This window comes from Hydractinia symbiolongicarpus, chromosome 7 (genome assembly GCF_029227915.1).
Source record: "Hydractinia symbiolongicarpus strain clone_291-10 chromosome 7, HSymV2.1, whole genome shotgun sequence".
NCBI lineage: Eukaryota > Metazoa > Cnidaria > Hydrozoa > Anthoathecata > Hydractiniidae > Hydractinia > Hydractinia symbiolongicarpus.
Genome location: NC_079881.1, coordinates 17771392 through 17788238, shown reverse-complemented (window position 1 = coordinate 17788238; position 16847 = coordinate 17771392). Strand labels below are relative to the sequence as shown.

At 35.1% G+C, this 16847-nt stretch overlaps 3 protein-coding genes across 3 annotated transcripts; all 3 read left to right on the top strand.

Moving 5' to 3' along the window:
* The first annotated feature begins 680 nt into the window (after window positions 1–680).
* On the top strand, window positions 681–7985 carry LOC130649312 (uncharacterized). The gene is made up of 2 exons (XM_057455571.1): window positions 681–1268; window positions 5715–7985. Exon 2 carries the CDS (start codon window positions 6354–6356, stop codon window positions 7476–7478), a length of 1125 nt encoding a protein of 374 aa, XP_057311554.1. The 5' UTR covers window positions 681–1268; window positions 5715–6353; the 3' UTR covers window positions 7479–7985.
* On the top strand, window positions 4950–6304 carry LOC130648567 (N-lysine methyltransferase SMYD2-like). The gene is made up of 3 exons (XM_057454619.1): window positions 4950–4954; window positions 5715–6142; window positions 6291–6304. The coding sequence occupies exons 1-3, from the start codon at window positions 4950–4952 to the stop codon at window positions 6302–6304; spliced, it is 447 nt and encodes a 148-aa protein (XP_057310602.1).
* Window positions 7986–12024: 4039 nt separating the features above from the next.
* LOC130649143 (uncharacterized) lies at window positions 12025–15622 on the top strand. Its single transcript, XM_057455369.1, has 2 exons — window positions 12025–12094; window positions 12450–15622. Exon 2 carries the CDS (start codon window positions 13918–13920, stop codon window positions 14554–14556), a length of 639 nt encoding a protein of 212 aa, XP_057311352.1. The 5' UTR covers window positions 12025–12094; window positions 12450–13917; the 3' UTR covers window positions 14557–15622.
* The last annotated feature ends 1225 nt before the right edge of the window (window positions 15623–16847 follow it).

Genomic DNA, 16847 nt, shown 5'->3' with positions numbered 1-16847 from the left:
ATCAATGTTTATATACAGGTATATCACGTGTAATTGTTTACGTTGCATAGCAACAAAAGGGCATTTTTTAACATTAAAGGGGAATAGAGAGCCATATTTTCGTGGACGATTGTAGCTAGCTATATATTGTACAAACGTCAGGCAATAAACCTTTTTAACCCTGCTGCTGAGCATACATCAGCACGGCTCAAGTTACAGAAGCGAAACTTATTTCAAATATATATATAAATTAGGAAATTTTTACAACATCGACATTTGTTATCACTGAGGCTTTTTAAATTCTGAATAGTGGTTCTCGTTCAATTGTCAAAATGTATTAAAAATCTCCAAATGTATTCATTATTTCTTACTAATTTCACAATATGTATACAAATAATGTCCCAATAATTTCTGTTTCTGTAACTTGACCTGATCTTTACACCAATGCGGCTCTAATGACGTTTTTGTTCAGTTTGGAACTATTTGTAAGAACATATAATAAGAACTATTTATCCTACTGTCATGAAAACTTGTTTGCAAAATAAACGTAACTGGTTTCTGATTTTTAGCTAGCCAGGGTAACAACGGGCTGTTTCCGCTGTGTTTTTTTAAAGCGAAGTTGCAATAAAGGTTTTTTGGAAAATGTGTTACGCCTATCAGATGTCACGATTAATTTTTGATCTCTCACAGAAACTTTTCCCATAAAATATAAAATTGCAGTGCCCTTTCCTTGCCGTGCTTAATGCCTTTGCCTTGGCAACCTCTCCGCAACATTTTCTATATTGATTTGTGTTTGTTACGTTGTACCTATCTTAAAATACGAAAATGTATTTTTCTTGCTTGTAGTTTTTTTATTGTCTCGCCTACCTTTAGATAACGTTGTTTATTTAGGAGCAAAAATTCTCAGAATTGATGAAAAAAAAACAAAGTAAATATACAGTTAAAATATCGAGAATCTTTTCACTGATAATCTTGTTTATCCAATGTCAGTGGCAATAAAAAAAAATGTTGAGATTTTAATTAAACTTTCTTTTTCCAAATAAAATGGCTACCAATATGCAGTTATGTATAAATTGTCAAATCAGAGAGGGCTTCAAACGTTGTGCACGATGCAAGTTAGCATGTTACTGCAGCCGTGAGTGTCAAAAGAAAAATTGGAGAGCTGGACACAAGACAAATTGTGTCGATGTAAAAGAGCAAGGAAAAAGTTTGAAAGAGAAAACACACATCGAAATTAAGCAAGTTAAAGTTTGATTTAGCTTCTTTACATACAACTTCTTATATAAAAGGTACTACTTAATAAACTCTTGTATAAAATAATAAGAAAGCCTTAGTCACTGATATCTTCGAGGAAAAGCCGGGGGAAATCGGATCACATTTGGACCACCATAACTCAAGGGGCGACTAAACAGGATAGTCTAGGCTATCCAAGTGTGCCAACATGAACCATCTAATTCTCCTCCATAGTATCCAAATGTGACTAAGTTTCGAAGAGTAAATTTTTTTCTAACCAGAAAATAGATCTTCTTAAAGCGGGTACGTACTCTAAGAGATAGTCTTACGTGATCCTATATTTTAATTGTATTTCAGTTCTTAATTTGTTCTTACAATTTAAGAATTTTGTATTGATTGTACAACACATTAAATATTTTCGATGTAGCGTATGTCTGTTGATATTGCATGCCTATTCTTGTTGAATATCAAATTTGCTAAAACAATATTATTGTTGTAATGTAATAGGTTGTGTACATTAATTTTTAAGATTATAATTAAAACATTAGTCGACTTTTTCAACAATTGTTATAGAAATACGTTAAGCCTTACGTTATTGGCGAAAAGTGAACAATTTAAAGGTCAATTTCCATTAACATAAAAGTTTCGGAAAGCTTATTGTTTTTTGCACACAAAAAAGTTCTTTTTAAAGAGGTCACGTACTTTGAAGGTTAGTCATACGCGTTCTTATGTTGTTTACCTGTTCAGCCTACATTTCTTGTTTTGTTCTTACATTTTAAGAATTTTGTTTTGATTTGATCAACACATTAAATATTTGCGATGTAGCGTATATATGGTGATACTGCATGCCCATTCTTGTTGAATATCAATTTCGCTTACTCTAGGTAAAACAATATTATTACTAGATGTATGCCCGTGGAAGAATTTACTTTATTTCTCACACATACATCAAAAGGTAAACACACGGCAGTGCGAATTTTACAATCTGTTTTATTTAATTATGTACATAGTAAAAAGGTAAATTGCAAAAGTACATCAGGAAAAAAGTATGCTACAGGCAATCAAACACCCCAACATATTTCGTTAAGGCGGTAGTCCTTGCAAAATTTCTAAATTTTTCGAAATTTTTTCATGAATATACAGTTTGCAACACATACCAAAATCAGCTAATTAATATATTGCGTACAGTAAAATGTAAGAAATCAACAGTTAACGACACAGAAAAAAAATATAAGAACATTAAATTATTCCGGTATATTTTGCGCTGTTTTCTTACCAATATTTTAACACAAATCAAATCAAAGTCCAAAATTAACAAAAATCAATTATTTTGTTTATATGTAAAATGGCAAGAAAAACCGCTCATTTCGGTCTCATCTCAATCTCTCCCATAAACGTTTATACAAAATATCTAACCTAATCGTACGAAAAAATAGTTTTTTGGTAACACTGCATATCCCCCCCCCCCCCCTAACAAAAGTTGATCACAAAATTTTGAATTACAAACTTCAATTACTTCTATCTTTTATCCAAAAATTTTAAACCTCAAATTTTGTAACACATAAATTGTAAGACACCTAATCTCTGTGCTTTCCACGAAGTGTTTTTGATGGTGTCACCAGACCTTTTGCATACATCAGATTTTTATTACTCTACTATGATAAGCTAAAAGCATTTCGCGAAACTCTTGCGAAATTTAGCGGGTATAAGCACACATTCCAGGATGTAAAAAGCAAGTTTGAAACGTTGCAACGATTTCATGCGATTGCGCAGAAAATCTTTCGGATATTTTTATACGGCACTGAGATACGGTTAAACTTAGCAAGGTAATATAGTCACATGTTAGACCATAACAGGTCAGATCATTGTCTTTTTACCCTATTAAAAAAATAGCGCAAATGCAAACGCGCGTAATAACAATGCAACGTTTTCAATTTTAAGATTCGAATACTGAATACTTGAAAGGATCGTGCAAACATTAACTTAAGTTTGTTTAAACTTTGTTAAGTTTAAATTATCACCCCACCTTGTAGTGTTAAAAACAGTAACAACGGAAAATTTGGTTTACTAAGCAGTAAGAAAGTAAACTTTTATAATCAGATTTTGTGCATCAAATAAATTTTTATATTTGGAACAAACCATCGAGCTTGGACATTTTCTAAGAATATTTATAAATTCTGACCATATTTAGAATATATTCTTATACAATGTGCGTAAAGAAAAGACACAATAAGGAACTAAATATTCAAGGAAAAGCTGAGTTTTGAAAATTAAAACGGCTAAAAAATCGTTCCAACCTAAATTTATCTCTTTACCAGTTAATCTAAACAACACACCTGCTTTCTTTGGCTTTCTCAGCTAGCTAGCGTCTCTGGATAAAAGCTCAATCAGTTTTTTACTCCGATAAGAAAATTTCGCTTTGCCCGATAGAGAACGGATTGAAAATGTATGCTATTGTCTGGTACATTTCCAATCAGTTCTCTTTCTGACGCTATATCATCGTACGTTTTTTTTCTTTATAAATATATTTCTAACTAATACCAACTATTTATGCTCGACAGCAACTGTTTGTTTTCTTGTTACATTTAATATTCGAATGCGATAGTAGCAACCTTGGTTCCAGAACACAAAAATGGAAGATAAATAAGAACAAACAAACTTTGATTTTGTTAATTTTTCTTTCTTATACTTCTATTTGTATTGTAACAAGATTGGAGTTTCTTTTACTTTCGGGTATTTTTTTTATTTGTTTACATGTTTATTCACCTATACTTTATAGTTAGCTAGCTAGCTACTAGCTAAGCTACCTATTCAGCCACCTAAGATTTGTATTAGTTTTATTTGCCTCTTACTGTCACGTTCTCTAGCCATATTTTAATCTTAAACAAAACCAATTTTAAGATTCTGGCTACCAACGTAGATGTTAGCTAACACTTCTGATTATTGTGTTAACTTTGCCAATTTAATTTTTACTTGGTTGTGAACTGGGGTTAGCTACCTCTAGCTAAAATATAAAAGTAACCAAATACAGTTGGCTGCAACAGAATTTTTAAGTAATCTTTTTTATACTAAATGCAATTAAGTAGTTAGCTACCACTTTACTGTAATATAAAATTTAGCAAAAGTTTAGTCAAAAGTTTATTAATGAGACACAGAGTACCTGTGCTATGTGCCTATCCCGTGTTGTTAAACGACGTTCTGTTTCCTGTGTTTTTATTTAAACTGAAGTATTTTGGAAAAGGCTATTAAGCTTATAGGCATGTGCGACACATTTTACCTGTACCAAGTGCTAAGGTCAGTGTTAACAATGGACTGTTTTTTTGGAAAAGCTGTTACGCCTAGAGCATGTGCGATGTGATTTACCTGTACTAAGGGGTGACAATTACTTTTAAACTTTCTCGAGAATCACGTCTGTACGGGTGTGCAACACTGTTTACCTGAACTAACCGCTCAACCCCGTGTTGGTAATGGACTGTCTCTTGTGTTTTTATTTAAACAGAGTCTGCAAGAAAGTTTTTTCACAAGGGTATTGTCCCTACACGCCTCTTCAACGCTTAGCCCGATGTCACGATTAATTTTTTAACGTTTACTGAAACTTATTCCGCAAAATAAAATAATATTGACTAATTGTTTTTGCTATGACGGAGTAACAACGGTGTGTAAACTCCGTTTTTATTTGAGCTTTTTTTGTGGGAAAGTTACTTTTTGAAAAAATATGTGACAGTTGCAACACTATAATGATGTATGCGCTTTACTTAATTTACGGCATACTGCATACCTGTGCTAAAGCACCCACCTGACCGTGTGGAACAGTTTAAGACTCTTATCAAGCACTCCTCAGGGCGTTCATGGTCACACCTTGACTGGTGGCTTACCCCGGCGTTTCGACGCCGGGTTTCCCGGCTAGTATAAAATATTAGTCAATTTATTTAAAGTATTAATTTTCCCTCTTCGATACGTTGTGCCTGTTGAGTGGAATTCCTCATTAAGTCTGCAATAAACATTGACAAGTTCAGAGTTCGCGTTGTTTTTTTTGCTGCTTGCGGTTAGTATTTCTCGAATTTGGCCCGCGTTTCTGTTTTATTATGTCGGGGCTGTAGCTACTCACAGTAAACCTCCGCTACTTTTCGCGTGCCTTCAATTTAAACATCTGCTCTTTTGAATAAATTTCTTTCCACCTGGCTATTATTAAACTCGTCTATTTAATGCTGCTTAATTCTAACATTGGTTTGTTCGAGCATATTTTCCGATTTCTTGCGTGTTCCACTTAGCGGATGTGTACAGTTACTTACTTGATTTGTAATTTAAAATGACCTCTCCTTTAAATACTTTATTTGAATAAATTCTGGCGGCTTACCACTACTTAAATTTTTAAGGATTCAAAAGCAAATAAAACCCATAAAAGAATGAAGGATTTGCTATTATAAAAACTTTGGCGGAAATTTATAACAACAATTTAGCCATCAGCTTTAGATAAACTTTAAATTTCAATCTTTTTTTAGATCAGCAGGATCGAAAATGTCTACATGTCTCAGATGCAAATCAAAAGAAGCAAAATATCACTGCGGTCGCTGTAAAGAGCGATTGTATTGTGGTAAGGAATGCCAGGTTACTGACTGGAAACAACATAAAATAAAATGTAGCAAAATGGGTGAAAATAAAGTTAATACAAGTGCAGAAAAAATATTGCATGAACTTAACAACCCAAGTCAAGCCACTCGACTTGAAAAAGGAATAGTAGAATTGTTGGAATACATGCCTTCATGCGTTAGAAAACGTGTACATCTTGATATCCCAAACTTCCAGGAGGAATATCAACAAAATTATCCACAGGAAAAAGAACATGTTGGCATATTAAAAGACGCATTTAATGACCAAAAGCTGTATCCTTTGCAAGAGCTTGTTTTGGATAATGTGCCATGGAACGTCGGTATGTTTATAAAAAGGTATGGTGACCATTCGTCTCAGTTAATGAAATTCCTACAAAGTGACCCAAAGCCGGCGATATATATAAAAGTCGTGCCCAGAGAAATTACCCTAAACAACGCTATCAAATATTTCGAAATGCACCTATCAAGGAAACATCTTTTAAGTTTGGAAAGACATATGTTTTCATTGGCTATGTGGATCTCCTTCAAATTATGATGGGGAATGTGATAGGAAATGGTGGCAAATTGATATTCCATGGATTTGACCAATCAGAAATTTGTGTGGCACGTTCACTTGTGATTTACGAGATGATAAAAACGCCAGCGAGTCTGGATTCAATTTTAGAAGTTTGGTTCTCAACTGGCTGGAGCGAAAGAACGTTGGAGGAATTTAAAGCTGCATGCTGTAACGTGAAGAAATCGACCCAAGAGACACGCTTGAAAGAGTTGATACAACTCTGGATGAAGACGAAGTTGTCATTGGCGGATGCAAAAAGAAGATGGTTTGAGGGATATGTACAGAACGATTGGTTCTTAGCTGCAGGTAATCTGCAGTATAAAAAAGATCGTGTGGAATTTTGCCGTTATCAGTTGACAGGTCAAATATTTGGTGAATTGCAGTCACAATGTCTTGGTAACGTCACGATGTTTACCAGAACGCCTCCATTTGAACACTACCAACTGTCCGCAGAGCATTTTTTAGCTACTTTCAGTATGAGCAACTCTTTGGAACACGCTGGCAGCTTTCTTGAAAGTATCAAAAGATACTACAAAACCAAACTGACATCGTTTATCCAACTCATTGCAGAAGGTAAAGTGGAATGTAGTTTGAATGTTATGACAGTAGAGTTAAACAACCAAAAAGCAATTCAAAAAATTTGCTCGCTGCAACCAGATCATATTGACTGGAACAACGTTGCTGACTATATGAAGAAGGAAACTTTCTTTACACTGGCAGAGGCTTGTTCTAATGAAGAAACAATCCATTCTATGCATTTTATGAATTGGTCACAGATTGTGTACGGCACGTTTATTCTTGAGTATGAAAATCGGTCCGAAGTTCACGCAAAGCAAAAGGAAAAATTAATGGAACTTTTCAAAGGCTGTCATGATGCCAGTATGATGCAATTTTTTAGAAAGGATACACACATTGTTTATCCATGGAATGCAAGTACAGATATGTTGGCGTTGCAATATCGCGAGAAGTTTTTAGAATATTATTTTGACGTGCATGGTTTTGCTATTAATATCATTGATATTTCTGAGCCGGAATTATTCAATTGTTTACTTCGAAGCAACCAAGTATTTGATTTAACATTTCAGATCAGCAAAGTTTGAGTCTGGCGTTCAAGCAATGTCTAAAATACCTATTTGGACATTAGGTACAAATTGTCTTGATCTATTTTTTTGGTATATTTGGTATGAAAATTGTAAACAGTTCTATAAACATGTTCGTTTAACAAAATGTCATTACGAATTTTTACCTGAGTCTATTATTGTCACTGGCAAAGTCGATTATATTTTTTACAGTTTCCCTTAAAAGCGCCTATAAAGCATTCCCCAAAAATGATATTCTGTATTATAAGACTTTTGTTTACATTTTTAATTGGCTGGAAACACATCATGTAATAAAATGAAGCAATTTCGTTAGTTACTGTGAGAGGTTTTTAAACCACAGGGAATTTGCATGCTTTGTTATGAATGATTAATGTACGGTAAATGGCAATTACCATTGTTATTTTTGTTGTCTATTTTGTTCAAAGTTCGTATCTTTTTTAAGAAATTGCTAACAAATTGTTTTGTGATCAGAAGCATACAATAGGTTTTGAAACGTTTTTAAGTGGATTCTTCCACAGTTTAACTATAAATTAATTTCCATAAACAATTTTAAAAAAAGCTTAAATACAGTTAAAGTTAGCAGGGAACTAATAAAGGTTTTATACCATTAATTTTGGTATTCAATCAAAAGCGTGATATTGACAGAATAAAGAAAGTTTTATCAACATATATACAATTTTTTATTTTTCGACTTTTAATTGTTATCTACAATGATGTCTGTTCCTGTGAAATTCTAAGTAGCCTTGTTACTCCGTCATAGCAAAAACAATCAGTCAATATTATTTTATTTTGCGGAATAAGTTTCAGTAAACGTTAAAAAATTAATCGTGACATCGGGCTAAGCGTTTAGTACAGTTAAACAGAGTTGAAGAGGCGTGTAGGGACAATACCCTTTTGAAAGAACTTTCTCGCAGACTCTGTTTAAATAAAAACACAAGAAACAGTCCATTACCAACACGGAGTTGAGTGGTTAGTCCAGGTAAACAGTGTTGCACACCCGTACAGACGTGATTCCCGAGAAAGTTTAAAAAGTAATTGTCACAGTGGGCTGACCCCTTAGTACAGGTAAACCACATCGCACATGCTCTAGGCGTATCAGCCTTTTCTAAAACAACAGTCCATTGTTAACACTGAGCTTAGCACTTAGTACAAGTAAAATGTGTCGCACATGCCTATAAGCTTAATAGCCTTTTCCAAAATACTTCATTTTAAAAAAAAACACAGGAAACAGACCGTCGTTTAACAACACGGGATAGGCACATAGCGCAGGTACTTTGTGTCTCATTATTAAACTTTTGGCTTTTGCTAAATTTTAGCTAATTACTTAAATGCATTTAGTATGAAAAAGATTACTTAAAAATTCTGTTGCAGCCAACTGTATTTGGTTACTTTTACATTTTAACTAGAGGTAGCTAACCCCAGTTCACAACCAAGTAAAAATCGGATTGGCAAAGTTAACACAAAAATCAGAAATGTTAGCTAACATCTACGTTCGTAGCCAGAATCTTAAAATTGGTTTTGTTTAAGATTAATATATGGCTAGAGAACATGACAGTAAGGGGCAAATAAAACTAATACAAATCTTTAGGTGGCTGAATAGGTAGCTTAGCTACTAGCTAGCTAGCTAACTATATAGTATAGGTAAATAAACATGTAAACAAATAAAAAAAAATACCCAAAAGTAAAAGAAACTGCAATCTTGTTAGAATACAAATAGAAGTATCAGAAAGAAAAATTAAAGCAAACAGTTAAGAAACTTTTCTTTCTCAAACAATGAGCTGGTTCAATCTGCTTGCCAAATTTCGGACCGATAACGTAAAAATCGTTGCTAAGAAATATAAAGAGCTTTAGTTTCTGATTGGTCAATTATATAAAACTCTCGTATTTTGTATTTCGTGCGTTGTTGAAAAAAGTCGCTTTTGACGCACTAACAAACGAACGGATTACGGCTATTATTATAGAGACTAGCCGGGAAACCCGGCGTCGACTCGCCGGGATGAGCCACAAGTAACTGTTGCTGAACGCCCTAGGGGCGCTTAAAAAGGAATGCAAACTGTTCGACACAGACAGGTGGAGCAGGTATGCAGTATGTCGTAAATTACGTGAAGCGCACACACCATTATAGCGTTGCGACTGTAACATATTTTTCAAAAAATAACTTTCCCGCAACAAAGGCTGAAATAGAAACACAGTTTACAACCGTTGTGACTCCGTCATAGCAAAATCAATCGGTAAATATTATTTTATTTTGTGGAATAAGTTTTTGTAAGTTAAAAACTTAATCGTGACACCGGACTGAGCGCTTAGTACAGTTAAACGGTGTTACACAGGTGTATAGGGATAATACCCTTTTCAAAAAAACTTTCTTGTAGGCTCTTTTTAAATGAAAACACAAGAAACAGTCCTTCGCTTCCTGCACAGGGCTAAGCGGTTAGTCCAGGTAAACATTGTTGCACATTTGTACAGGCGTGATTCCCAAGAAAGTTTAAAAATTAATTGCCACGGTGGGCTGACCTACATAGACGTAACAACCTGTTCCAAAAAACAGGCTATTGTTAACACTGACCTAACCGCTTAAGAGCAGTTAAACAGACTTGAACAGTACCCTTCTCCAAAAAAACTTTATCAACTTCGGTTAAAATGACAACACAGGAAACAGCCTGTCGTTACCCCTCCAACTAAAGCAATTGCTCAGCTATTTTACTTGCAAAAAAAGTTTTAAGGAAAATAATTAAAGATGTAGCTACCTAGCTAAACTGCATTTGGCATAAGTTTTATTGCTGAGAATATTGCCATATTGATAGCCAAACTGAATTTTTATACACTCACTTTTTTAGGTAAATATATGAGCTAGCTAAGTAGCTACATCCTCGACATAAAAATAAATGATGGGTCGGAGAAAAACCTCCTATACCAAACAAAGTTAGTAAAAAGTTAGGTTATTAGCTAATAGAATATTCGTTCCTAGCCAAAAACTCCTAAAACTGGTGCGTTTAAGATCTGTACGTAGCTAAAAAACGTGACAATATATTTATCTTAACATTTTAGAACATACAAAAAACCAATGTTACAAAAGTAAAAAGCTTATAGAAGACAAAAAGGTGAAACAGACTTACAAACAGCACTGACCACCATTACTTTAAAAACTAAAATGGCCATCATGTTTCGGTCCTCATGTTTCTTCGTTTGCCCAGGCCGCGAAAGTCTTGATTGGTTTTTCAAAGAATCAGGCGTTTTGATTGGTATATACGTGCGAGCGGTCAAAACAAAGCCAGGTAAACTGTCAGTAAAACCATCCTATTTGTTTTCTGTGGCTCCTGAGCGAAATCGGCGATTAAGGTCAAGGGGGTAAATTATTATTAAAAATGGCGCATTTAAATAATGAATTCATTTTAATCACTTAATTTGTTTTTTAAATTAGAGGTTTATCAATAAAATTAATTAAATTATGTAAGGAAATAAATTAATTTTTGTAATTTATTTTGATAAATCATAAGATTTCCAATTAAACAACCCCCTGGTTTCTAAAAATTCGAATAAAGATCAAAGGAATATCGGTAACCCTTTTGAACACACAAAATACGGCTATTATTAAAGATATTACGTGTGTCTAGTTTTATTGACACGTTAGTATGTTGAAAATATACCGGAATATATTTCTTTTTAGGGAGCGCCTCGTGTTTTTATATGCTTAATCCTTAGAGTCAACCTGTCAACCAAGTGTCTACCGTATCCTTAAATACTCACCTAAAATTTAGGATGTAAATAGTTTCGTTAATAAAACTATTTGGTTGCCAACTTGGGATACGGAAATACCTATACCCGGAATGCCTGTAAACTTTACAACCCTTTGTTATCTCGTTATAGCAAAAACCAGTTGCCAACATTTTTTTTTGCGAATATGTTGCCGAGAAAGTTCAAAAATTATTTGTGAAACCATGTAAACCGTGTTGCACATGCACTTAGCTGTAATAGCCTTTTTCATTAAAGCTTCATCGCAACGGTTTAAATAGAAAAACAGAAAATAGTCGGTAATTAAAACCAGGCTGAGCGCTAAGTACAGAAAACCGTGTCGCACGTAAGTATAGGCGTAACAAACATTTCAAGAAAAAGTTTATTGCAATTTTTGTTTCACTAAATACATAGGAAACAGCTCATTGTAATAAGTTGCAATAAGTTCTCGTAAACTTTGAATAAAAGTCTTATAAAAACACATCCTAAGACCTTAAAATATTGCCAGGTTTGCAATTTCTTTATTTATTAAATGTTATTCAATAATAAATATTTGGTTTTATAGCAGATGCTGCTTTAAAGTAAAAACAAAAAAATTCTTAGCAGTAATAATTACATTCTATTCAAACGCAAACAGTATAAAAACTAAAGATTTTACATTATTGATTGTTTCTATTAAATTTCATAAGAAATCAGAAAATCTTTTAGCTTTGACAAAACTTTCTTTTCCACATAAAATGGCCACCAATATAAACTGGTGTATAAATTGTCTATTTGAAAAAGAAGGTTTCAAACGTTGTGCACGATGCAAGTTAGTTTACCAATGCAGTGAAGAGTGTCAAAAGAATCATTGGAAAGCTGAACACAAAATGAATTGTGTCGATGTGAGCGAACAAAAACGTATAAAAGAAAAAACAAATGATAACATTCATTAAGTCAATTAAAATGATTTAGCTTTTTCAACTTTTTTTATTGAAGAAGGATCAGGCTACATAAACTTTCACAAAAACTCCACCGAAGCTAAAAAAGCATGTTTACTTTAAAAAAAGACAATTTACAAGTTGAATTTTTCATTTAAAAATAATTGTTTAGAAAAAATATATTTCTGTAAAATTTTCTGACGATAGTATTTGTGAAAAAATCTTTGTGTACACACAATACCAGGAACCATAGATTGCTTAGATGGTAACTTCCGGATTAAGGGGCCGTAATAACTCCGACTTGCAACGTTCCTTTTAGATCATCAATGTCTGAAATGTTTTTCGGTAAAAACACGTTGCACGAACACAACCCAATTCGAACCAGTAGACTTAAAACAATTGAAATGAAAGAAAAGTTATTAAAAAACATCTTTTTAATCATTACTCTTGGTATTCCAAACTTCCATAAGGAATATCAACATGTACATCCTCAGGAGAAAGAGCATATTGGCATATTAGAAGACGCATTCATTCACCAGAAGTTATTTGGTTTACGAGAACTTGAATTGGATAATTTCCAATGGGACAAACGTCAGGCACCGAACAATCAGTCGACCCTTCTCGCCGAAATCTCGCAATTGAATTAGGACTATTGAGCACAACCTTTCAAGAAATAAACAACATAGCGCCTACACCCATGCTGCATAGTCACTATCGAGTTATCATACTCAAGCCGAGCATTGTCAGATGCAGAATCTCGTTATAGCCAATTAGAAAAGGTATGTTTAGCAATTGTCCATGGATGTGAAAAGTTTTCCTTGTATGTACTCGGCTCAGTCTTTAGAATTCTACAAACCATTGGTATTATTACTCAGCAATCCTAAGTCAACTTTACCTTTACGTATAAAACGATGGTGTTTACGTCTGCAAGGATTTAACTGCAATATTCGTCACATTAATGGCTCTTTCAACCCGGCAGACTATTATTCCTGACGCACCGTTCCTGACAATCATACAAACTCTACTAAAATCAGCGAAGAATACGTAAATTTTACAAAAAAGCATGCAGAACGGATAGCCATTACCTTAGACGAGATAAAATTGCACACGAAAAATGGCCCGACCCTGCAATGTCTGAAAGAACTAATTCGCTCTACTAAATGGTATTCAATAAATACGATATCGACCAAATATCCCAACTGTAACGGTAACGAGCTTCACCTTTATAACAAAATACGCAACGAGTTCGCTTGCAACAACGACGAATCCTTTATACTTAGAGGAAATCCGATTGTAGCATCGACCAGTTTACGCCACAGAATGCTTAAACTAGCTCAAGAAACACACCTTTAAATGACACAAACGAAGTCCATATTGCGTGATAAAATTTATTTTCCGGATATTACCCAACAAGTCGAAACACTCTGCAAGAACTGTTCACTGTGTATTGCGAACTCAAGAATGAACACACCGCCACCACTAAAACCATCTGCCCTGCCACCATCGCCATGGCACACATTAAACATAGACCGTTACCAAATCGCTTGCATTTACTGGTAGAAATAGACCAACGTACACGCTTTCCCGAAGTAGAGACCAGCTGCTGTACCGACTTTGGGAGCTCTACGTAAAATTTTTGCAGCGCATGGACTCCCTCATAAAATCATTTTTGACAACGGTACATTCCACAGCAAAGAAACGCTACATGCTAAAGAAACGCTAAAGGAATAGATCATCACAAAATCACACCGTTACATCCGAAAGCAAATTCAACTGCCGAGAATTTCATGCGCAACTTTAACAAAGCTCTACAAATTGCTACAATAGAAAGGAAAGTCTGGAAAATTTCACTGTTTAATTTCCTGTTAAATTATCGCATATCGACGCATTCAACAATCGGAGTAAGTTCAGCTGAAGCGCTAATTCAACGACAAGTTAGATGGAAATTGCCCAGTCTTAACAACCTACCGAACAGGGACGCCATCAAGGAAGCACCACACCGAGATGCACAACAAAAACTTAAAATGAAAACGTATGTTGACGCCCGTTTCCATGCTCGGCAAACAGCTATAAACAAAGGCGACCACGTGCTGGTAAAACAACCGAAACGCAACAAGCTTTCAAGCCTTTTTGATCCAAAAACATACTGTATCACAGGAATTCAAAGTACAAAATTGACGGCAAGCCAACCGGGACACACTATCACACGCAAAGTTCGACACTTTAAGTTCTTATCCAAGCTTAAAGCAACCAACTTTGACCAAGAGGGGGAGCAGGAGGACGATAGTGACACTCCAGGAGAATACGAAACTACCACCAGACCTACTGAGTTATATGTACGAAAACATCCTCGAAGAATTAGAAGAAGACCAGAAAACTTTTATGAAAATGTATATACCCGAACAACAGTAACGGATTCATCGTAAATTTATATAAAAAAAGACAATGTGCGAACTTGTTATGTTTAGTAAAGTGACAATGGACACATTGAGCTAAAGAGGGGGAAAATGTTGTGTTTGACGTTATTGAGACACTAATTTCAGATGAAAATATATAGAGTAGTGTACTGATGTGTTTTTCCTGCTTTTAAATACAACAAAATATACCATATTTCGGGCCTTTCCAATTTGCGGCGCATCTTGTTCTATAATGCGGATAACCAATCTGCCTACACATCCACACAATTCGTTTTGTCTAACTTTCCAATGTTTCTCCTTACTCTCACGACCACCCTAGCTAAGGTAATACTCCTGCATCCCACTGGCTACAGAAGAGTTCCCTATTAGTTCTGTTGTTAACCCATTTATAAACAAAACAGAAAAACAGACAATTTGTTAAATTGTTTAAGTCAGGGTGAACCCAGGGCTATGGTGACATTTACCCGCTCATATTAAATCCCCCTCAAGGGTAATCTAGTCCCAGTGTGAGCACCAGCGTCACAAAGCAGACGTGTTAGAGAGCTTCAGTAGTGCAAGTTCACCCAACGTACGCATACAAAAAGTACCAGCTTCGGAAGCATTTACAAAGTGAAGGTTTTTTGCCAACTCTGTGGCTGAAAGGGTGCCTTTGTCTTAGTATATTGGAAATAAGGTTTTTGTAGCTTGAAAACTAAACAGATGCACCTGAACTAAAGCCTAAAAATATATAATAGAAAGAAGTAAGAAAAAGTGGAAAAAGTGTTGAAATACAAGGTGGTCATTTGTTTACACAGCGAAAAAACTACACATGTCTCATTTTAATGAACTAGTATTTTTATACACTTTGGTACAAGATGTGTATTTAATGTGAAAATTCCTCTCCCAATGTCGCGAATATTGGCCAGCTTTTTTCACATGAATACATGCCTAGCCTAGTCTAGGTCTAGTCTGATCTATGTCATTTTTCAGTGCTCTAGTTGTTCTTAGTGCTGTCATTGTAAAAAAAACATCACGTCTAACAGATTTTGCACCAAGTTAGGTCAAAACTTTTTATATTCTACATCAGTTATCCAATGTCAAATTCTCCTAAAATCTCCTAAATATGTATGTGTTTTCCCCACCTATTTAAAAAATCTCCTACAAAAGGAGCTAAAATCTAAATTCTCCTAAATATTCTAAATAAGTTACTTGCAAAATGAGTGAAAACCCTGGCTAAATTTCGTACACAGTTATTTTAGCAGTGAATTTTTAGACCCAGGACTGTGTTAAATATATATACCCGAACTGGAAAGAAGACTGCGTTTATGGCATGGAGGGGAGATTAATGCGTTGGTGAATGAGGCAGAAACACTACAATCAAGACTGCCAAAAATTATGGAGAAGAAAACAATTGAAACAATCTCAAAACAGTTTAAGGAGAAAATGGAAAGAGGTGATGTGCATGGCGCAATCAAATTGCTTACAAACAATATGAGTGGAGGAGTGCTTCCATTAGACGATGCGACAATTGCAACACTGAAGGAGAAGCATCCCAAAAGACAAAATACTAATGATTACAATCTACTGCATGGCCCTGTTCAACGCATCAATCCGATAATATTTGATGCTATTGATGAGCAAATGGTACTAAAATCTGCATTGGCAACACAAGGTGGTTCGGGTCCTTCTGGTTTTGATGCTGATGGATGGAGAAGGCCGCTGACATCGAAAATGTATGGAGAGTGTGGCAAGGATTTACGATCATCCATTGCAAATGTCACAAAGAAAATTTGCACCCAACAAATAAATGATCAATCGTTGCAGGGTTTTCTAGCTGCAAGGTTAGTACCACTTGACAAGCAACCAGGAGTCCGACCCATTGGGGTCGGGGAAGTGCTAAGGCGGATCTGTGGAAAGTTGGTTATGTCAATTGTTAAAGGAGATGTTATCATATCGGGGAGCAGGGTGCAGATGTGTTCTGGTCAAAAAGGAGGAAGTGAGGCTGCAATCCACTCGATGAGGAAAGCATTTGAAAGTGAAGGAGCTGAGGCGGTGATACTAGTAGATGCCGCTAATGCTTTCAATAACATTAATCGGAAAGCTCTACTTCACAATGTGCAAATATTGTGTCCAGAGTTCTCAAATTATGTCGTCAATTGTTATCGTGTGCCTGCCAGATTGTTTGTCATTGGTGGAATTGAACTTCGCTCTAATGAAGGGACCACTCAAGGAGACCAAATTGGCATGGCAGTTTATGCTATGGGAATTACACCACTCCTTAACATCATGTTGTCAACAATTGCTGATGTTCCAGATCAAAT

Excerpts from the sequence above, each read along its gene's own strand:
- LOC130649312 (XM_057455571.1), top strand. The coding sequence starts at position 6,354 with ATGATGGGGAATGTGATAGGAAATGGTGGCAAATTGATATTCCATGGA.
- LOC130649143 (XM_057455369.1), top strand. The coding sequence starts at position 13,918 with ATGCGCAACTTTAACAAAGCTCTACAAATTGCTACAATAGAAAGGAAA.